Source organism: Myxocyprinus asiaticus, chromosome 9, assembly GCF_019703515.2.
Source record: "Myxocyprinus asiaticus isolate MX2 ecotype Aquarium Trade chromosome 9, UBuf_Myxa_2, whole genome shotgun sequence".
Lineage (NCBI taxonomy): Eukaryota > Metazoa > Chordata > Actinopteri > Cypriniformes > Catostomidae > Myxocyprinus > Myxocyprinus asiaticus.
In genome coordinates, this window is record NC_059352.1 from 25,346,144 (window position 1) to 25,370,231 (window position 24,088).

At 37.2% G+C, this 24,088-nt stretch overlaps 1 protein-coding gene across 21 annotated transcripts in view; it reads left to right on the plus strand.

Moving 5' to 3' along the window:
* The window catches only part of LOC127446333 (SH3-containing GRB2-like protein 3-interacting protein 1), a 129,465-nt gene that overhangs the window by 52,480 nt on the left and 52,897 nt on the right, over positions 1-24,088 (plus strand). For all 21 annotated transcript variants that reach the window (XM_051707182.1, XM_051707183.1, XM_051707184.1 and 18 more), the window contains 2 exons: positions 21,553-21,616; positions 23,415-23,439. In XM_051707182.1, coding sequence (XP_051563142.1) covers positions 21,553-21,616; positions 23,415-23,439 — 89 coding nt within the window. The remainder of the gene's footprint in view (positions 1-21,552; positions 21,617-23,414; positions 23,440-24,088) is intronic.

The following is a 24,088-nucleotide window of genomic DNA, read 5'->3' on the forward strand; positions in this document are numbered from 1 at the left end:
AGCCCTATTGGGGCCCGGGCGTGCATAGTCACAACCATATATTAATGTACCATAGTTTTTACATGGTACTCCAAGGAACAGCAAAGAATATTATGGTATTATAATGACAGTAGTGTCTAAAAAGCATGGTATTAATATTTACCATGTCTTAAAAAAACTGGATAATACCAGTACTTTATTTAGCTTAATTCATAAAAGTATCCTGTACTGAAAGTACTGTGGCGGTAACATAGTACAGTGATAGTGTCAGTAACGATTATACCATGGTACTTTGATTTATACCATGGTACAGTATGATTACCATATGCATATACCATGGTATTTACATGGTACTTTAAAGATATGTAGGGTAATTGGTCCCATCTTTATATTAGGTGTCTTTAACCACCAGGTACTAACATTAAAATGCATACAATACAATGTACTTATTGTTCAACTACATGTTGTTCTGCAAAATTCTCACAAGATTCACATTTGCTGCTACTGAGGTTGAGGCAGATGTAGGTTTAGGGTAAGGGTTAGGGGTAAGGTTAACAGTGTAATTACAGACGTAATTAAATGCAGGTACTGTTAATATAAGTACAATGCAACAACACGTACAGTATGTACATAGTAAGTATATTATATCAAATGCTTAAATACTTAGTAGTTAAAGACACCTAATATAAAGTGTGTCCGACTAATCTTTCGACAGAAGAATGACAGGGCATCCAATGACAGGCAAAATCTGTAACACATACATCACTTGGTCTGTATCTACAAGTCCTGCTGTAAGATAAGAAATTTGACTGATTTTGCTACTTTTAGGCATTTGTCCATAATATATGATTTTCTACATAGTGTACTTTTGTGCTGAGGACACACAGAACAGATCAGCTGGTAAGGCCTGAGGCTAAATCAGCCCGCACTGAGAAACCGCACTGCTGCTCTCTCCTGCCTCTACAGTCATGGAAATCTTCATGTGTGCATAACACTGCACATATTACAGCATCAGTAACTCTCTCTTTCACTGGCACTGGATTTATACTTTATATGTGACCCATTTTTAAATTAAAAGCAATGAAACCCTGTTTTAATGAAAAAACGGTTGAATTTCAAAACAGTGATCATAATACTGTGTTGTATACTGTACCATGGAACCGATACTGAATAATTACCACATTCATGTTTCAAGCTATTTACGCTACTCAAAGGTACTTCCTTAGAATACCATCATATAACAGTGGTGTATGTCCAAATCACAATGTTATTACATATACATAGTTTTATCACTTTGGTTTGTGCGTATCCCTCACACATGCTATACCCATTATATCCATTTATTCACTTTTTAACTGAAGATCTGATCTGTCCATATCCTTAAATATTTACTGCTCACTCTTGATCCAGGAAAAGAAAGTCTAGAGCAGGCAGGACTTTTTGCAATCAATCAATTTGTTGTGATAAATTAAAGATGTTTTGGGAAGATAATTTAAAATAATCTCTCTGTGGGTGGTGGAGGAAAACAGCAATTTGGGTCCAGATAGGCCAAACCCATCACAAACATGGTTGCAGAACTCTCATGTGTACAGTCAAGATTTAAGATAGTGGTTAATGTAAGAAACCCACGAACACTCCTTTATAGCACCACTTCTAGATGGAGAAAGTCATGGGGAAGAGAGAGAGAACAGTACTCACAGACAGACAACAGTAGGAGAAAGTGTGCTTTATGGTGGTTTGCTTTTTAAGTCATTTGGGGAAATTCACTAAGAATGAATCGCGCCCTCTTAAAAACCATCTTTTATTTTGGCACCCTATTCACTTAAGAAACTATGCAGAAGTGGCGCAACTTTTTATTGAATTCACCCCAGCTGACTTAAGGGCAATCTTAGCACATTGGTTGAATTCTTTGTTTCCTCAAATTTATGTTTTTATGCCCCATCACATATTATTCAACTTTTGGTTCTAGTGCTCTAATTATTCGTGGATAAAAAATTTGGCTAAATGTTTTCTGAAATGTAACTTACTTAACATTAACAGCTTATTGAACTGTTGTATAAAAGCAATATCACACTCAAATGTCTGTGGCCTGCTGCAGGTAATCACGTATTATTTTTTTCAGCACAACAGCACTCTTGCTTGTGTGATATTAAAGCAGTAGCACACAAGCAAGAGTGCTGTATGTCCAGCTGTCAGCACGGCTGTGATTCGGCCTTTGGCACAAGAGAGAGAGAAACTGAGCATGAGATTACCTGCGTCTGTTAGTTTAACTTTGTTCTTCAGCTGTAGTGTGATAGTAATCCCTTCCAATATTAGAGGGATGCTGGCACACGTGCTATCTGAATTATCCTACCAGTATTTCACTCACATTTAAGTGTTTTGTTGTTGGAGAAAAAACATGGAGGATGGCAGTTTCTTGTGGGACTCTTATTTTGACACCAACACAGAAAGCATACTCTCCTCCGCCATCTTGAAAGTTTACATCTTACATTTAGTCCAACTGTCGCAACTCTCAGCTACGATCAGCAGTAATGCTGAAGCTGTTAGTTTAACTCTATTTCTCAGCTATAGTGTAGTAGTAATCCGAGCAATCATGGAGTGAGACACAATTCCGGGTGACTTCAAAGAAATTTACGCACTGACTGACACAGTTTGTTTACGTTAGCTCAACTCACTCATACAATGGCACACAACAAGTCAGTCTTTTGTCACCACCTGCTGCCTCAAATCTTTAATGTCAAATCAAATCCCTTTATTGTCACTCAACCATATACACAAGTGCAACAGTGGATGAAAGTCTTGGGTGCAGTTCCAAGCAACATAGCAGTATGACAATTACAATAAACATCTGATTTACACATAACACAATTTACACATCTTTTTACACAACACAGTATACACCTAATAATATACAATATACAGTATACACAAAAAAAGAAGACTGTATACAATAAAAATACACTGTAACCCCCATCCCCTCCTCCCCCATGTAATCAATGGAAATAAATATGAAGTGTTGTGTTGATAATCAGCTGTCAGTTGATACTCAGTTGCCAGTGTGTTATTATGAGAAGTATAAAATATGAGTCCAGTCTGAGGCTAATAAAGTGCAGTGCTGATATATGTATCGTGAGCGATCAAGAGTTCAAAAGTCTGATTGCTTGGGGAAAGAAGCTGTCATGAAGTCAGTTGGTGCGGGTCCTGATGCTATGATACCACCTGCCTGATGGTAGCAGTGAGAGCAGCCCATGGCTCAGGTGGCTGGAGTCTCTGATGATTCTCCAAAATGTTCTCATACACCGCCTGGTATATACGGTATGTCCTGGAGTGAGGGAAGCTCATATCCGATGATGTGCCTGGCTGTTCGCACCACCCTTTGCAGTTCTTTGCGGTTGAGGGCGGTGCTGTTGCCGTACCAGTCAGTGATGCAGCCAGTCAGGATGCTCTCTACAGTGCTGGTGTAGAACCGTGTTAGGATGCGGTGGTTTATTCCAAACTTCCTCAGCCGTCTCATGAAGAAGAGGCGCTGGTGAGCCTTCTTCACAACGGCCTCTGTGTGGACGGACCATGCGAGTTCCTCAGTGATGTGGACACCGAGGAACTTGAAGCTGCTGACTCTCTCCACCGATGCTCCATTGATGGTGATGTCACTTCATAACCATAATAATTTTTCAAAGTAATTGCTCTGTATTTGTTGTCCTGAAAACCTGTGACAGAATTATACAGTGTAAAACTGACTATACAGGGCTTAGCAAGTGAAACAATATTTACCTCTAATAGACAGCTGCAAACAAAGTTGTTGTTTTTTTTGGGTGTCACCTTAAGACCAGAGCAGCTGATCTTTTAATGTTCAGTTTGTGAGCTTCAATGTGCTGTGACTCTCTCTCTCCATCTGCTTCTGTGTCTCATGATAATCCATCTGCTTCTCTAACAAAGAATCTCCATTCACTGCCAGTATATTCAATCAGTTCAATACGGAAATTGTCTTTAATGAACAATTTTCCCATGTAGCAGAGCTGACGTGGAGAATGCTAAATGTTCATGGTGTCTGGAAGAAGCAGCAGCCCTCTAAAAGATCAGTTGATCCAAGCATGGTTTTGAAAGGCTATTTGGTTACAGTAACAGGCTAGTTAAAGGTTATTTAGTAGTTAGTACACCCAAAACAAAAAATTCTGTCATCAGTAACTCACCCTCATGTTCCATGCCTGTATGACTGTCTTTTGACTGTGATAATCAAAAGGAGAATGTTAGGGACTGAAGCTAACATTCTGCCTAACATCTCCATCTGTCTAACATTCCTTTTGTGTTCCATGGAAGAAAGATGGGTTTAGAACAAAATGGGGGTGAGTAAGTGATGACAGAATTTTCATTTTGGGGTGAACTATCCCTTTAAATTGTAGTTAAAGTAGATGATTGTTAAAAAGAAACAGTCAAGATGCATTTCTGTCACATATCACCTGCTATGTTTTTTATAGCCAAATCTTGTGATTGATTTGCATCAGCATTGGCTCAGGCAAAATACTTGGTTGTTTTGCTGGCAGGCAGCTCAAGGACTTGGCACATATCACATTTATTGGCACAAGAGCTCTGTGTCGCTCTTTACTCTTACACAGAGTGCCTAGACCTCCACCGGTGATGTTGTGATTCAACATAATTACTGTAGAGCACTGTACTTGTTAAAAGTTAGACTGTAATAGGGAATAATCCATAGTGGGGTTTTTTTAGGCTGTCGGTCCTCAATTTAAGAATGGATTCCCAGACTTCACTTCTAGAAATAGCTTTGATCAATTCAGATATTATTGGGTGCATTAAAACAGTGCTTAGTAAACCCATTTAGTATGTACATACGTAAGTAGTCAATTTGCAGATACCTTTATTCAGAGTGACTTAAAGGACACTTATTTTTGTGACAGTCCCCATGCAGCAAGCTGGGGTAAAGTGTTTTGCTTAATAATGCTAACTCAAGGCTCACTTCTTGCTGGGCCCAAACCAGCAAACCATCAGTTACCTGCCCTATCAGTAACTAGCCACTACTGTTCCTCTGAATTAACCAAGAGTAGCATGATATGGTTTCATTTTATTATTTGTGTTGTCTAATATGAATATTACAGGAAATATCATCTAATTTTGCAATCGCAATTTCCAAGCATGTAAAAGTCATGGAAATTAATAACATAAGGAAACAAATAAGGAAAAGTCATGGAAAAGGCAGTCCGAACACATACCTTGAGCTTGTATAAAATGGTTATTACATAATAAATAAATACTGAGGAAAAATATTGTCACTTAAATGTTATTTTATTTTGTGAATTCATTAAAGGAATATTTCAGATTTAATACAAGTACATATTGTTTACGTCCTGAGGTTAAACTTTTGAAACAGTGAGTATTTTAACATTTACGGATTGGCCCCATTCACTTCCATTGTAAATGCCTCACTGAACCCCAGATTTAGCTTTTTTTAAAGAAAAGGAGGGGCAAGTCAAAATAAATTTTTGTGGTAATAACATTATACCACAATTGCTGTAGATTGAGTTTAACATATTAACCAATCAGCATCCAGGACCGGAATAATCTGTTTTGAAATATAAAAAACACTAATATCACAGTTTGATTCTATTTTAATTAAAATATATTTTAATATTATGACAATAAAATGCAAAATCCTCCATCACAGACATTATTGCTTCAAAAAGCTCTCAAAATGAGCTCATGCGGAATTAAATTTAACAGCAATTTTTTTTGTAGGAGACTGAAGACTTAATTTAGCATTGATATTTTCCCTGAGTTTCAGTTCCATTGTTACTTGTCTAAAAACTGCCAGAGCAATTCCATCAACCCATTATATTACAAATGAGGTGGCATGACCCTCTGCCATCCTCAGATTGTAAGACTGAATTTTCACAATAATTGGTAACATTTGTGGATGTTCTTTTGTTATTTTATGAGCAGGTGCAGTGAGTGTTTACCCTTAGTTTAGTAAACTCTCAATTATTCTGTGTGACTGCATGATGTATTTCCAGAACAATGGAAAGGATTTGTCCTGCATCATTTTAACTAAAAGAATTGGCCAGGTTTGAGTGTTTGTTAGTCATAGCACGTCCATTCAAAGTGACTGGGCACCGCTCTTGACTGCAAGTGGAGTTATTCAGCAAAAGCATTATTATTTCGATATTTTAGTTAGCCTCTTCATAAAACATCCAAACCAAAGTGAATTTCTAAAGAGGGCTTCAGATAGCATGAGATTTACATTCCACTGTTGAGTGCTTCATTGGTCTTCTCCAGGGAAATCTCAGCATCACTTGCCCTGTGCTTCTACTCTGTCTTCATTGTTGAGATGCTGTTATTTTAAAATTGCATTACGTTTAAATTAATGCAGCACTGTGTTACAGTTCTGACATGACTGAACACATAGTTGTGTGAGTGACACTGGCTGAAGGTAACATTTTATTGATAGTTCAGTGACGCCATTTTATTTCCTCTCTGCCAGTGATAAAGAGCTAAAACCTTTGCACCATGTCTTAACCAGAAGTTTTTGTCCTAACCAGTATTTGGTTTCTTTTTCTCTGGCATCATGCTGGGTAGCCCCACCTACAGTGAAATCTAATAGAGCGCAACAGTGCCCGCCCACTTTTTCAGCCATCTGGGTTCCAGAAGTATTTTCCCTATTAATTTCTTCCATAGACTTTTAATAAAATCCTTCAAAAAATAGTTGTGAGCCATGAACCAAACCAACCAGATTTGCGAATTATGTCATTGAATAAAAATGATGGGAATATATCAAACCATTGATTTTAGGTTGTTGATTATAAGTATAGAAACAATCTATTTTACATTTATTGCCAAATATTTCAATATGTACAAATATATAAGTAGTTTAAGGGTAAAGGGAGACCGACTCGATTACATCATTCACAGTGGGTCATGGGAGTGGATGGTCACTCTGAGGCACGTTTCACAGGTTTCGTTGGCCGGGGTTCTCTTATTGGTGGATCTTTCTCTGCTGTACCATGGGTAATGTAGTTGTTTACCATTCCACTATCTAACACGATTTTTAAACAATGAAGTTGAAATAATGCAGATGGATGGCATTAACGGAAGCATTTACCAACGATGAACAACCTCGTAACTAATGGTAGGTCTGTCTTTAAAGGTTTATAAGTTATCATTGAAAATCTATTCGTCTATGGGATAAATTAATAGGATTTTTACTTCTGGAACCAGACTGTTGTGCTCTATTGGAGCTAACTGTTCGATTGGCTGTGATTGTGTCATGTTGCACAGCAGTGTTGCATTCAGTATAGGTAGCCAAATTGCTTGTCCTTGGAAACTTAGGACAAGGTCTTAGATTGTAAAATAGCAGTGGATACCCATGATTTGTCACTTACAATTGAAAACTCCCAAGCAGAGACGTATCCTAGTGAGTAGGGCTCGTGCATCAACATGCTTGTTTGGGCAATGCGATTCCGAATCCTGCTTATGTCATTTCTTGATCTTTTACATATTGTTTCCTTTCATTTGAAAGACAAAATTCACAATAAAAAAATAATAAAAAAAACTGCTCTGATTTTCTCTACAATCTCACAAAATATATCAGGTGAATGGTGATCAGGTCTTTGAAGCTCCAAAAAGCAGATAAAGTAAGCATAAACATAACCCATCAGACTGGTTCAATCAGTGTCTTCTGAAGCGATCCAGTGAGAAAGTCTTTGCTTGGAGACACATTCCTTTTGTCCATCCTCCATAGCACACAAAGAGCTGATCAGACAGTCTGAACTGGCAGGTGCACTCAACGTATGCTTGTAGCGCCCGCACAGGGCAGAACAAATGCAAGGATTGTTCCTCATCCGAAATAAATGGAGGAGGGAAGAAAGCTTGAAGGTGAACCACCTGCGCTCTGAAGAGTGTGGTTAGAACCTTAGGCACATAGCCTTTTCTGGGTTTGACAGTGGCATTTGAAAGACCGGGGTCAAACTCCAGACATGAATTGTCAATTGATAGTGCATGTAAGTCACCGACCCGTTTTACTGAGGCCAGAGCCAGCAGTAGTGCGGTCTTAATGGAGAGCATGCACAAATCAACAAAGTCCAAAGGCTCAAAGGGGGGCCCTGCGAGTGTTTTTAGGACCAAAGTTAGGTCCCAAGTAGGGACTGTAGCCAGCTGAGGTGGATTTAATCATCTTACTCCTCTAAGGAACTTTATGATTAAATCATGCTTGCCTATAGTGGCGCTGGCTTCAGGTGCGTGATATGCGGATATAGTCGCCACATAAAATTTGAGCGTTGACGGAGTGGGTCCTGCGTCTAATCACTTTTGAAGTAATATGAGAATTTGAAATGGCTGATTGGGCCATTTCGGCACAATTAACAGAACTGTTACCATGTCCACTCGGACTTTGCTGATGACAGAATGAAAGAGGCGCTCCGGGGGGAAGCGCATATTTGCGTTTCGCCAGCCATACATGGCAACATATATACAGTTGTGCTCAAAAGTTTGCATATCCTGGCAGAAATTGTGAAATTTTGGCATTGATTTTGAAAATATGACTGATCTTTTATTTAAGGATAGTGATCATATGAAGCCATTTATTATCACATAGTTGTTTGGCTCCTTTTTAAATCATAATGATAACAGAAATCACCCAAATGGCCCTGATCAAAAGTTTACATACCCTTGAGTGTTTGGCCTTGTTACAGACACACAAGGTGATACACACAGGTTTAAATGGCAATTAAAGGTTAATTTCCCACACCTGTGGCTTTTAAAATTGCAATTAGTGTCTGTGTATAAATAGTCAATGAGTTTGTTAGCTCTCACATGGATGCACTGAGCAGGCTAGATACTGAGCCATTGGGAGCAGAAAAGACCTGCGTAACAAGGTAATGGAACTATATAAAGATGGAAAAGGATATAAATATATATCCAAAACCTTGAAAATACCAGTCAGTACTGTTCAATCACTTATTAAGAAGTGGAAAATTCAGGGATCTCTTGATACCAAGCCAAGGTCAGGTAGAACAAGAAAGATTTCAGCCACAACTGCCAGAAGAATTGTTCGGGATACAAAGAAAAACCCACAGGTAACCTCAGGAGAAATACAGGCTGCTCTGGAAAAAGACAGTGTGGTTGTTTCAAGGAGCACAATATGATGATACTTGAACAAAAATGAGCTGCATGGTCGAGTTGCCAGAAAGAAGCCTTTACTGAGCTAGTGCCACAAAAAGCCCGGTTACAATATGCCCGACAACACCTTGACACCCCTCACAGCTTCTGGCACACTGTAATTTGGAGTGACAAGACCAAAATAAAGCTTTATGGTCACAACCATAAGCGCTATATTTGGAGAGTGGTCAACAAGGCCTATAGTGAAAAGAATACCATCCCCACTGTGAAGCATGGTGGTGGCTCACTGATGTTTTGGGGGTGTGTGAGCTCTAAAGGCACAGGGAATCTTGTGAAAATTGATGGCAAGATGCATGCAGCATGTTATCTGAAAATACTGGCAGACAATTTGCATTCTTCTGCATGAAAGCTGTGCATGGGACGCTCTTGGACTTTCCAGCATGACAATGACCCTAAGCACAAGGCCAAGTTGACCCTCCAGTGGTTACAGCAGAAAAAGGTGAAGGTTTTGGAGTGGCCATCACAGTCTCCTGACCTTAATATCATCGAGACGACCAAAGATTTTGCATGACCTGGAGGCATTTTGCCAAGACGAATGGGCAGCTATACCACCTGCAAGAATTTGGGGCCTCATAGACAACTATTACAAAAGACTGCACGCTGTCATTGATACACAGTATTAAGAACTAAGGGTATGCAGACTTTTGAACAGAGGTCATTTCATTTTTTTCTTTGTTGCCATGTTTTGTTTTATGATTGTGCCATTCTGTTATAACCTACAGTTGAATATGAATCCCATAAGAAATAAAAGAAATGTGTTTTGCCTGCTCACTCATGTTTTCTTTAAAAATGGTACATATATTACCAATCCTCCTAGGGTATGCAGACTTTTGAGTACAACTGTATGCCACTACTGTTGTTTTGTTCGAACGAATCAGAATGTGGTGATTCACAATATTGGAATGAAAAGCTCTCAAAGCTAGAAAGACAGTCAGTAGCTCCCGGCAGTTGATATATGGCCGTTTCGCACCTGTTTCCAGGTGTCGAAAGTCGGGCTTCCATTACACACCTGTGTGTACCCCAACCTGTGTTGGATGTATTTGCGGTCAGCACTTTCTTTCTGAAAACTTGACTGTAGAAGACTGGCGCTGTCCATGGTGCTAGAGCAGCCAGCCAGAGTTAACGTGATGCACAGGAAAATGAAGTGACTTCAGTGGTAATGTTTTTTTCAGTTTGAACTGAAACAGACACCGAAGAATGGTCTGTATGCACTCGTTCGTGAGGTGTGCAAGCATTAACTCCTAAAAAGGAGATTTACTGCCTGGGGAAAAGTGTGCTTTTCGCCAGTTGACATTAGACCAGATTTTCCATATGGCAAATCAGCCATAGTCTGTGTGTTCGCTCAGTAGTGCCTCTGATTGGCTAGTAATAACCAATCGCTGTGGTAATTCAAAACACACACACCATTCATTTTCAATGGGGCTAAAGCCGCATTGATAAATTCCGTGAACGTGTGGTGAGCCAGAGACAGACTGAAAAGAAGGACTTGTGTATTTCGGGTCGTAACACTGGCGCGTCTTCGGACAGGACCGTGGAATACAGAACACCATTGAAACAGGGCAGTCGACGTACAAATTGGATCGTATAACTATGTTCGATTGTTTTTTAGCACCAAGTCAGAATGCCAGTAAGAGCTCGCCATGCGCAGGGTGTGCACTGAGGCGGCTGCCTTCATTTGGGCCACGGCTTGCGTGGCTTTACCAGCAGCTCGGCGGTGACATTTCGCGGTGGTGAGGCAGCTGGTGTGGGGTTTTTAGCAGGGTGCCGGACCGAGACAGAGCAGGAGCGATTTGTTGTGATGAAGTACTGCTCCGTTTTGCCATAAAATGTCTCATAGACTGTGATTGATGCTGAGTCGTGATGTAGCGCTCAGCAATTCTATTTACAGAGCCTCCGAAAAGGCCGGCTGGAGACACCGGAGCATCAAATATAGCGGCTTTTCCTGCGCCATGCATTTCTGTGAGGGTCAGCCAGATGTGACGATCCAAAAACACCAAGTTGCTCATTGACTTGCCAATGGCCTGTGCAATGACTTTCATGGCTCGCAGCACTAATTCAGTGCGGAACTCTTTGAACATCTCCGGATCGTAGCCTTGCTCGTCCATTTGTTTGAGGAGCTTAGCTTGGAAACCTTGGAGCACTGTCATCGCGTGGAGTGTTGAGCAAGTTTGGCCTGCCACTGAGTATGCTCTTCCAGCCAGTGTGGATGTTAGTTGACATGGCTTAGAAAGATGAATGGGGCTTGAGTTCCACACCCTGCTACTTGCCGGGTAGTAATAGGCCGCTACAGCCTCTTCGGTGGGGGTAGTTGGGCATAACCGTTTTCTTCCCTGTGATCCACATTAGAGAGGATGTAATCGCTGTGTGGGTGAGCTGAATAGGACATACGCCAGGATTTTGACAGTTTGTTATGAACTTTAGGGAAGAACAGGGCAGATCTACAAGACGCAGTTGCTTGACGGCATTTTTGCCCTAATATCAAAGGTCTTACTAGAAAAAAGAAATTATGATTCACGTGATTACAAGCCACGTGATAAGATGCGTGGATTGACGTCTCAGACGTGGAGGCAACTCAGATTCGTCCTCCACCACCCGGATTGAGGCAAATTACTATGCCACCACGAGGACTTAGAGTGCATTGGGAACTGGGCATTCCAAATTGGGGAGAAAAAAATTATTTTTAATACTTTACAATAAGGTTTTATTTGATAATACATTAAAGTATCATGAAATAACAATATTTTACAGCATTTATTATAAATCTTTTTGGTTACATAACATTTTTCATTGTAAGTTCATGTTAGTTCCTAGTGCATTAGCTAATGTTAACATATACAAAATTCTTCATAGCCCCCCACTTTACTTAGTACATTTTCCTGCTTTTTTGTGCTTAGCCGATCACATGCCTGTCTTGGTACACTTTGTGACCAGAAAAAAGCACATTTTCCTTAAAGGGTGCCTTTAACCCCATTGTTCCCTACCATGCAGTGATGAGTAGTTTTGATAAATTTGATACTTTTGTTAGGAAAGGTTATAAAGGTTATAAATGCTTTATCCATCTTTCATGAAGAGTTGATTCAGTACCATTCATCAAGAACTGAGCTCAGACCCATCAATGATGAATGTATGTTTGCGGAGTGGAAAAAAATGCATAATACATAGAGTATTGTGACAGTGAATCTAGAGCCAGGCTTGGCAACCCCATTCATGCTTGTTAAACAGCCTAATGGGAAGAGCCTTTGGGTAATGGTTTTCTGGTAGCCTGCACTGGCCATGCTTAGTTCAATATAAGCTATTAGTGATTGGAGCCAACAGTTCCTCTGCTATTTTTGTATTCCTGTATTTCTTTCTTAAGCTTAAATGCTTTGCAGAGTGATGTTGAAATGTCATGATCAAAAGCTGTTTTATGAACTCGACAGATTGTTTAGACTGATGCAAAATTATTCATTATTATTGAAGAATTTGTACTGTATTTCTTTAAACTTACATTTTGTGGTGGTAAGGAATAGACATTTTATTATGTAACTTACTTGCTGCTTTAAGACCCAAATCACAGAGTATTGCTGCATTGGACAGTGATAACCATGTTTGGATTCCTTGATGTTATTTCCATTTAGTTTGTGTTTTCAGAGAGATTTTTCCTAGGAACCTCAAGATGTGATTGGCTGTACATTTGTCCATCTGTCTTTGCCCTGTAATGTTAATGAATATTCTCAAATTAAAATCAACCATTACATTCATTGTAACCATGTGGATTGTTACAGAGAGACAGTAAGATTATTGCTTGTGTTCTCTGATCTCATCTCCCTGTGTAATGGCTCGACTTGCTCCAGATGAACTGATTGTTATGCATTAATCCCTGCCTAAGTAAATCTGCCATGCTACCTCTGGCAGTGATATATTAGAATTAAGCAACCAGACAGATTTATCTTTGTTTCTCTTTTATTTATTTATTTTTTTTACTCTTTATCCCCTGCTGCATACTAGTGAGAATTGAGCCCTGCCCCACTTACAGTAATGGTCTTTCCTCTGAAGTTGCAGATGTTGATGAGTTTATGAGTTACGTTAATGATGGAATGCACTTGTTTATGATAGGTGCTGTGATAAACCGGCCATTGGAGGCTGACATTTTAATGAGAGAAGACATTTAGGAGTCCAGTGGAGATCAGTGGCTTCAATGTGCTGTACTTGTTATTGTCATTCAAACATGTTTGTATGTGGTGACATATACTGAACAGTGGAATTTTAAGATTGTCTAAGAGGAAGAGGAAAACTCCTGGAACCTTCAGGATTAACTGAACCCATAGATAATCACCTGATGGTGAGAAGTAATGTATTTACAGTGGCCCCAATTTTTACACTTAAGTTACACTTATTTTGGACACTTCCTATCTGAATGTCATTGCATCAGATACTAAATACCAAACCAAGTTGCATCTGCAAGCAAATAACTTTCTCAGAGCTAACATCATTTTTGCAATTACTTTTAACCAACTGATCTCAAGGTGATTTTTAGTGGATGTATGAAATTCACAGTAGTGTAACCACAGGGGTAGTTCATCACATTAACTGTGGACAGGTTCCACTAATGTTGACAACCAGAAAGTGTAATAAGTAGTGCTGTCAGTCAAATACATTTTGTAATTGTGTTTAATCACATCAGTTTTCATAGTTAATCGCGATTAATCACAGATTTTGAAAGTGCTGAAATTTGACTCTAAATATACATCTTTTCCTGTCAAAATGCATTTATTCCCTTATTAAGAAGAAGAAAAAATATAGTATGTCATAATATAATGCTTTATTAACATTTTCCAAACAAAGACTTCCACAGTATAAAGATAGAAATCCATTAAAATAGCACCAATTCAAGTAACATTAAACATTTCCCAATGTCTAAGTGGAAGTTTGACTAAGAACTACTTTTGAAATTTTGAACTTGATTGAAAGAACTACTCCCCACATAGGTTGCATATTCATTGCAATGGGCATTAAATCTCTTAAACTCTCATCCACTTCAGACTGTGGCTATCTGCTTTGTTACAGCAATCGGGAAGCTGCATTCATGATTCGCGTCAGTGCGCCAGTGTCAAGCGCCACATTGAACTTCACATGAAAAGCACTTGCAGACTTTGGTGATAGTTAAGACTTAGGGTGCTTCTGTGGTAATTAAAATACACCTTACTTAGGCTGAAAAATACTTGATTTCTGTCACACGTTCCATCTAGGACTGATTTGCACAACAAATGGCGTTAAGAGCTCCTTTCCCCGTCACTTTATCATTGACACTGAATCACTGCTGTGTGTGTTTGTTGTGTGTGTTTCAGTGTAATGACTCCAGGCGGACACATAGCAAATATTCCGCCCTTCCAACCAGTGTTTATGCTGGTTTATGCTGTACTAATGGTAAATGCGTTAATCACGATTAAGAAAAATTAATGCGTTACACTTTTTTAATTAATTGCATGCATTAACGCATTACTTTTGACATCTCTAGTAATAAGTAATCACAATTCTTTATCTTAACTTTCAACATTATATCTATTTTTTATATTTTGAAACTTAACAAACTTCTCTTTGAGAAATGTTTTGCTTAAAAGTTGTGTCTGTGTCTATTTCTTCTGTAAATGCCACTTGGTTTTTGCATTTTATTATGTAATGCAATGAGGTTGCATTTTTTTTATTTGTGACTTAAGTGTCCACATACTTATTTAAGCAACTGTATATTCTGTGGAGAATCTGCCAGTGAGAATCCTTATCTTTTCCACCTGAAATAAGTTGAAAACAGTAATGGAGAAGTAAAGTCACTGGTAAATCAGGAGAATAAGATAAGCATACATAGGACGAGGAAGCTGATGAATCATGATGGTGAGACTCCTCTAAATTAGAAACCAGAAAGCATATCATGGCAAGGATACACACTGCTTATTGATAACATTAGAATATAAATGTTCATCACACTGAATCACATGGTTTCAGTATTATCTGGTATACTGTAGTCTGGTTTCCCAAAATGCCTTGGTCTTCCAAAACATCTCAACACTTGCTTTCTTTGTCTTAGTGATGAGCACAGGCCGTTCTTCTCCTGACCCACTTTCCCCTGTGGTGGATAATATTCTGAAGGGGGTTGGGGATTGTTTCTTTTGAGTATGTGCAGTCAACTAGCTGGTTCTGTGTGGGTGAGAGTATTTGAGTGTGTGTTGGTCTTTGAGCTCATAACGTATGGTGAAGCTACCTGGACCCAGCAAAGAAAGCCAACTATTGTATTGTAATGTAAGTTCACATTTTTCACCAGAATGGTGACTGGTAGACTTCTTTGGTATGATTTTTTTTTCTGCAGTGCTAGTTATGTTCACAGATAACATCACCAAACTGATAATAGAGAATATTCCTACCATTCCGGTCTGTTTTTGTGTGCATGTATGTGTTTGCACAATTTTTCTCTACTATATCTTTCTTTATTTGTCTTTTTTAAATAGAGAGTGCAAAAAATGGATACTGACACCTCATTGACACTTAGCTGAAAATGGATGCTGACACTTCGTCTTATGTACTCCGTAATCTGAACATTCCGTTTTTGTGATAAGAGATTGTAGAGTATTGTATTGTATAGAGTATTGCTTTCTTTGAAAACAAAATAGTTGTTGAGCAGCGGGTGGGGGCGGCAATAGTTGTCCGCTTAAATCTCCGCGCTCTTAAAGGCACCTCCGCTTAAAAGGGCACCTTTACATTTGTGAAGGGCACCTTTAGATTTGTGAACAAATTGTAGCCCCCGTTCTGTGCACATCAGTGACCTAGTCTCATATAATGAAAGTTACTATGACTACATTTTTAGCAAACTGAGTTTTATGTGCCTTATGTTTTGCTTCAGTTTCCTGGTGAAATTAACACTAGAGGCGCTACAACAGCTGTGCGTTTTATTCTCCTTCACACAAATTATGAGTATAACAGCTGATTATGACTTTATAAACACTTATTTTTTTAAACATTTATATGAAACATTTTTCCTCTGATGCATCATTTTAAAAATGATTAATTTTTACGTTTGTATTACAGACCCACCTACATTTACACACTAATTCCAAAGGGATTAGCTCCGCGGTAGTTCACCTGATAGAGTGTTGGATTTTTGACCCCGGAAGACCACAGTTCAAGCCCATTCAAGGACGCATGCTGACACGTGAGACAAAAGTGTCATAGAAGCAATAAGAAATGATGTGGTTGCTTCAGAAAATTTGCTTTTCATGTCACATTTACTTTTAAAACACTATCGGTTAGGTTTAGGCGTTGGTTAAGGGTAAGTTTTGTTCACCTCTTATTTGCTTTTAGAACACTATTGGTTAGGTTTAGGAAGTACATTTTACTCATTAAATACTTCATCTAAAATTTACCTTAAAAAACCTTGTCTGATGACAACCATTTCACTTGCTTTTGCGCAATGAGATCCGGCTGGTTCTAAGCCATGAACCAAACCTACCAGAAACCTACCAGGGGAGTTGAAAACTGTTATTTGAGGCAAACAAGTATTTGAAAATATGACTAAATAACAAAAGTCTTTATTGAGGGAATGAACTACAATGTGATTGATATAATCAAATTAAAAACGTTGGAAAAATACAAAACTCTTAATCTAAAGTTGTTGATTTATAAGTATAGATACAGTATATATTAAGTTTGTTGCAAAATATTTAGATATATACAAATATATATGTAGTTTGAGAGTGTAGAGAGGCCAACTCAATTACATCATCCACAGCTTCATGGGAGTTGTCAGTTGCTGCAATGCTCTTTTGCTGTACATTTTCTTTTATATCCAATATTCTCTGATTAGTGGATCTTTCTCTTTAGGATCACTGGTAGTACAGTTCTTCATCATGAATTCCATTATTAAACACTATATTTTTAAAAAGTTTAATTAGCACAAACTTATGTCTTCAGCAGAGGCATATCTCATCGATTAAAAACCTTGCAGCTCACCGATGATCTGTCCTATATTGAAAAATTAATGGGATTTTTACATCCGGAACAAGACTGTTGAGCTCTATAGAAGGAAGAACAACACTACTGTGTTGCTTCCAGGTTAAAAAAAAGTTTTGTGAATCAGATGCTGCAGATGACAGCTGATCAACAGCTCTGTGATATCTACTGTACCATCTCGCCAACATTTTCTTTGACAATTTAGCTTTGTTGCTTGTTTTCCTCTGCAGTCTCTAAATCCCTAAATACTGTCTACCTTCTCTTTTCCTGTTTACTTAAGTGGTGTCCCTGAACTGTTAGCGCTGTCATTTTCTCTGGCCTTCACTCCATGAGCTAGCTCCTGGTAATCACGTTACAGCTTCCGTCATTATGCTTACATACGGAAGCTATTATTTTCATAGCCAATAATTAGTGTTATGCTGTGTTTAGAAATCTGTCTTGTAAAAAACTGGGCACATGCCAACTTATAGGGGTTAGCTTAAATAGAATGTGTGGCTTCGTTGGGATTTTCTTGTTAGCATATACTGTATACTGCTTGAGTGACTAGCTCAACATTAGTTTTTTTTTTTTTTTTTTTTTCAGTTGGAAATATGTTTCTTGTATTATGGCCAGATTGAAAAGCCTACTACCACCCTACTCCTAATATATACAGCATTATATTCCTCAAGTATATAATATTCAGAGCAAAATAGCTGTTTGCTGCCTAATATAGTGTAAACAACCTGATTACTAATTACGTTAAATCCTAATAGCTGCAAATCTGTTTTAAGAGCTCAGTATATATAAACAAAACATTTTCACAAGAAAGGCAGATCTCCAAGATTGCTACTGTTGTATTGCACTGATTATGTAATGGTCCACTTAATGCAATCATACAGCCTAAACTCAAATCTAAGCCTGATTCATTTCAAAGCTCAGTGGCGTGTTCTGTAAAAGAAAATACTTGCAAGCATGTTAAGTTGTAGGTAGACGATGAATGCTGCCAAACAGTTCTCAACCAATGACCTTGATTCTTTTTGAAAGCTACTCTAAAATAAGCTGTAAATAGACATTCTCCTATATGACAGGTAACTTCCTTTCAAGGCACCGTAACACCATGTATAATGGTCTAAAACAAATTCATGTGCAACTATAATGCTTATTTCTTATTTAAATGGAGTCATAAGTTGAAAGAAATTAAAACTGGACATTTAATATTCTAATTAATGCTTTCAGAGTAATCCTTTCAAATTAATTGCCCCTTCAGACACCATTTTGACTCTTTCAACCAACTGATGAATCACAGAATCATTTGTGGGATATTAGAGGTACTGAAGGATGCATTGCAGCTTTTTGAGCTCAGTGAAACAATAAATCCAAGATGGCGGAAGTGACGAGAGAAATGTCAACTATAAAAAATAGAAAAAAAGGTTTCAAACAATGCTTAAAAGTATAGATATATAAAAATAAATTTTCTGTGTATTTTCCAGTGTATTTTTATGCTTATTATATCAGCTAATTGAGTTGATTCTCCCATGCAGAGTGCTATTTGTGTAGAACATGGAGTTGTTGCCTATGTAGAATGTTCTACAGTGGTCTCTAATGAGGTTCCTTGATGGTTAGGATGCTACCTTAAAAGGTAGCTGCCTATGTAGATTTGCCTTCTTTTACCATACTTCACCAAACTGTTATCTAAACTGTGGAGGATTAAACTGGTCTCTTCTTCATTTTTATTTTATTTTATTTTTTTTTAATGATCAGTGTCTGGGATTTTCTATGACAGCTCATAGGATTAGACTCTCTTTCACTTTTGCACTCTGCCAGACGGCAGTTTCTGAGCCTGTGGATATGTTAGGAAATATTTAGTAAAGATCAAAAAAAGCTATCCGCAATGTTGGAACTGTCTGTCACTGCAGAGGCTTGACTGGATCGATGCCCTACAGGCCCCAAAGCTTTGGGGTCGACAAGCCCCTGCTGCACAATCTTGACCATTTGACTTTATGAGTATTTAAAGTGGGTGTTGAGAGACTGGGGCTGGTTGTCATTTTTACTCTAGTGAATGTTTCTCCAGGGTGGAGTTATTTTTCAAAGTTTCTGTATAGACAAATACCTTGAAGTCTTGGCTACAAAAAAAGCTATTGAACATTTTCACTGTTAATGCCCAGGAAAAAAGTTACAGTTCATTAAACACATCTTTTGTGCTCAAGACGGTTATACTGTCACAATAGGAACCTGCAGTTTGACACTGATTTGAGAAAAATAACTAGTTTTAAAATATGATTTACTATCAACAACATATTTGTGTATATACTGTAAATGTATTTTAGGCTATTTAATAGCTTTTAGCTAAATTTAAGCCTGAAATGGATCGGAATTTCACCAAACACTCTTACATATTCGGGTCTTTAGAGACCCGGCACGTATATCCATCACAAATGATCTATAAAATGCCCAGATAGTGCCAAATTTTCAAAATATTTTCAAGACAATAAAAAAATAATAGAATAAAATATATTTTGAGACATTTTGATGTTTTATTTTTCATATATCAAAGCGATAATGCAACAGATCAGGACAAATAAAGAACAGGACTCATTATTTTCACTGAAATTACACGAGACACAACTGGCTGTCAAACATATATTGAGCTACAAATAACACATAAGATACAGATAAGCTACACATAAGAATTTTCTCAGGCACTTACTAAATAGATGCACAACTTACATGATTTCAGTAGTACACCCAAATGACAATAGTCATATCATACTGTTCTTGTGTTGTACTATAGTTTACTTCCATGTTGTTTCTCCATCAAATAGCAATGTCAAATGTAAATCAGGTTAATCACTGAAACAACAGCGCCACCTTGAGTGAGAAATAGCATGTCAAATATGTACACTACCGCTCAAAAGTTTTGAAACACTCATTCTTTATTATAATTTTTTTTCTTCACATTTTAGAATAATAGTAAAGTCATTAAAACTATGGAATAATATAAATGGAACTATGGGAATTATGTTGTGACTAAACCAAATCCAAAATAAATCAAAACTGTGTTATATTTTAGCATCTTCAAAGTATTCACACTTTGCCTAGAATTTGCAGACATGTACTCTTGACATTTTCTCAACCAACTTCTTGAGGTATCACCCTGGGATGCTTTTTAAACAGTATTGAAGGAGTTCCCATCTATATGCTGGGCACTTATTGGCTGCTTTTCTTTATTATTTGGTCCAAGTCATCAATTTCAAAAACTTTTATTTTTTTAATTACATTTTAGATTTATAATGAAATAAATTAATATGGTTGCACAATTATATTTTTGTCTACAAAACTAATTTCAAACATTTAAGCATACGCTTTCAGATCAAAAGATTTTTAAGATCATGAGAAACATTTCAGTCAAGTGTTTCAAAACTTTTGACCGGTAGTGTATATTTTTTATATATCAGTAAATTATATTTTTATGATTATTTTATATCTATATACGTTTACTATCACATTATATGTATTTCTTTGTTTATTACAAATGAAATGAGTACTATAATCATACAAATAAATACTACATCACGTTGATTTTCGGTGCAACAATGAACTATCAACAATGGTGAATTATCTGTATCCCATATGCTTGTAAACATACGCATATACTTTTGTAGACAAAAATATAATTGTGTCACCATATTAATTTATTTCATTATAAAACAGAAATTGTATTAAAAAAATAAAAAAAAATTATAATAAAGAATGAGTAAGTGTTTCAAAACTTTTGACCGGTAGTGTGTATATATATATATATATATATATATATATATATATATTTACTGAATATAATACTACTTATTTTTTGTTACACAATTTATGAGAAAGATTGAGGAGTACTAAAGATGTGTGGGCACAACTCCAAAAAGTGGATGAAGTACAGGGGGTGGAATGAGGTCCCGGGTCACTAAAGACCTGAGATATGCGGTTAAAGGTTAAGCAATAAAGCAATTATGAAACAATTCATTTTCAAAACATGCTTTTTTACAATTGGACTTTTGACCCAAAACCTTATACTGTAGTTACTGAAATACAACCCTTGTGAAAAAATCTGACAGCTTATGCAACATTTGTGCAGCTATTTGAATTTGCTAATTTTTGTGACGCTGAAAACAATTGTAAATATGCAGATGGCACTGTCATTCTGTAGAGGATTCAGGTCATTTTTTAATCTCATATATTATTTGGGCATATTTTTTGGGTATTAATTGTTTTTAATATTCTGTCTTTACAAACATCCAGCTACACTCATACGCACACATACTGTACATGCAAAAACAAACAATTTGTAGGTTCAACAGATGGTCTCTAAACCCTATTTTGGGTATTTTTGTGACAGTATTTGTGAATCTCAAGTCAAACCACTAATAATCCCTCCCCACACCACAGGATTGAAAAAACGCACCAGGAAGGCCTTTGGGATACGGAAGAAAGAAAAGGACACTGACTCAACGTAAGTTTACCATTTCATATACCATTAGTTAACATAGTAATATCAGTGTTTCTGCACCCTTGTATCACATTATCCATCAGGCTTCCACATACAATATCTATGAAGATACCTACCAAAAAGTCCTTTTGCCACATCTAACCACGCAGTTCTCCCTTCCACATCAGAGAGAACATAAACTCAGTATCACAGCAGACTGATTCTGATTGATCATTATATGTGTTCTCTCTTTAAGCTGCTTAATCCTGCTTCTTTCCCACCTCTGTTGTCCAGAGGCAGGCCGATCTCACTGAGTTCTCACATTGCAAAAACACAATTTTCTTAATTAGTATTTTAGTCTTTTTCCAGTAAAAATATCCAAACATCCTTAAAACAAGATACATTTACTTGAAAAGTAAACTTGTGTATGAAAATAAGATTTGTTTTCAGAGAATACATCTTAACCTTGTGCGACCCCACGTAGACATGCATGGATGTTGTATTTTGGCTTCGCTATACGCGATGCATAATTTAATTTCAGGGCACTCTAGGCTGTCAATAAAGGGTCAAACTTTCGACACACAGTGTCACGTGACAAAAGAACATGGTGCTGACCACAGCAGAGTTTGTCTTTGGGAGAAGTGCCTACAAATCTGGCAAGAAATCAAATTAAATTTTTATACTGGAACGTGTTTGAGTCTAAACATTAGAGTCTCTAGTTTTATCCAATATGCCATTTTAAAAATGTAAGCGATTTATCACAAGACGCCATGCTGTTAAACACAGTGTACACTAATGTGCACTGTAGCAATTTGTTTTCCTTTAGAAATACAGTATTTACTGTGTATTATCACATTGAGAATCAATGGGTTCATCCAAAAGCTGAAAAATTTTGCTTTTAGAGGCTTTATACGGAGTTAGGTTGAAAATAAGGTGCATTTTGAACTGTTCTGAGACCAGTGCGCCAGACAGCACACTGGAGGTTATGTTATTCACTAAACAGGGAGCAAGGGAGCATCCTATAAATGCATTCAATCCAAACTTCCTATCAAAAGTTCAGTTTTAGGCTGATGTTGGGACCACTCAGCATGTTTGGCAGACATGGGACAATGGAAATCAGTACAAAGATTCAGAATTGATAGTGTATAATTTTATTTTAACATGGTTGGCTGTGATTGGATGATGCTGGTGATTACTTTGAATCAGAATTAATTATGCTAATTTCTGATGTAATGCCTCTAACATGTCAAAAACATGAATTAATAACACTCCTGGAAGCATAATAATTTGATTAAAATAAAAATGATTGTGCATGTTTATTAGGTGCTACTCATTACAAATAAAAAAGGTAAATGGAAAATGCACACAACAGTTAAAGAAGGAGGTTAAAATAATTATTAGTTTGTTTTTGACAAATGTTTGTTTCTTTTTTGAAGCACAAATAAAACAAAATTTTGTGACATTTATGCCTAAAGCAAGAATAACAAATTTGCCATTGGGGTAAGAAAAATAAACATAATTTGAGATTTATTCTGTGAAAACAAGTCTTATTAGACAAATGAGCATTTGCTTCTTGCTCATTATGAATCTCTGTTTATTGCTTCAGGGTGTGCAGAGAATGGCATGGATGAATGGATGATTCCTTTTTTTTTTTTTAAGTGTGTGTCTGTTTGGGGCTCGACACACTTTGTTTCAGTGCCTCAGAGCAAATCCTGGCTAATTGCTTCTGTACTTGAGTTGAGAGAAAGAGAGTATTGCATGTAAAGTGGGTATTAAAGACCTCTCTGTCTCTCTCTTTGTCTCTTTCTTTTGTTTTGTTAAGGGGGTCACCAGACAGAGATGGTGGAGTAAGTACCTCTTACCTTACAGCGTTTTTATAAGAGCAAAATTTTAATTTGATTTGTATTTTGGAAATTGTATAAATGTTTGCATCACACCTTCAATCGGTTTTGAGGTAAATACACTTTTTTTTTTTTTTTTTTTTTTTTATGTGAAACCTTGAACAAGGTTCCCACGGTCATAGAAAACTTGGAAATATCAGGGAATTTTAAATAAGTGATTTCTAGGCCTGGAAAAAATCATGAACAGGTAAATTAACAAATTACTATAATGTAGCAAATATATATTTTTCTTATCGTCAGCCCTAAATGTTTAATTGGCCAAAAACTGCTCTTTGTGAGTGCAATCTTTATAAAATAATTTTTATTGGTCAGAAGGTGTGGGAACCCTGCTAGAAGACTTTTTTGAAATCTAATGGTGGAAATCTGTAATAATTTATATGATGTCTTTATTTTCTATTTGATGGATCACCGTGTCACAGGAACTCCAAGAGACTGAATCGGTACTGATCGTAGAGACAGTATAGTCTAACTCTAGACCTGTGATACTGAATACTAAGCACCTGTAGATTCCCCCAGTGGCACCTCTAAATAGGCCAGACTCATCAAATCTGAATATCACTGAGTGATGTTACTAAAGTTCTGTTTTGATTTGCTC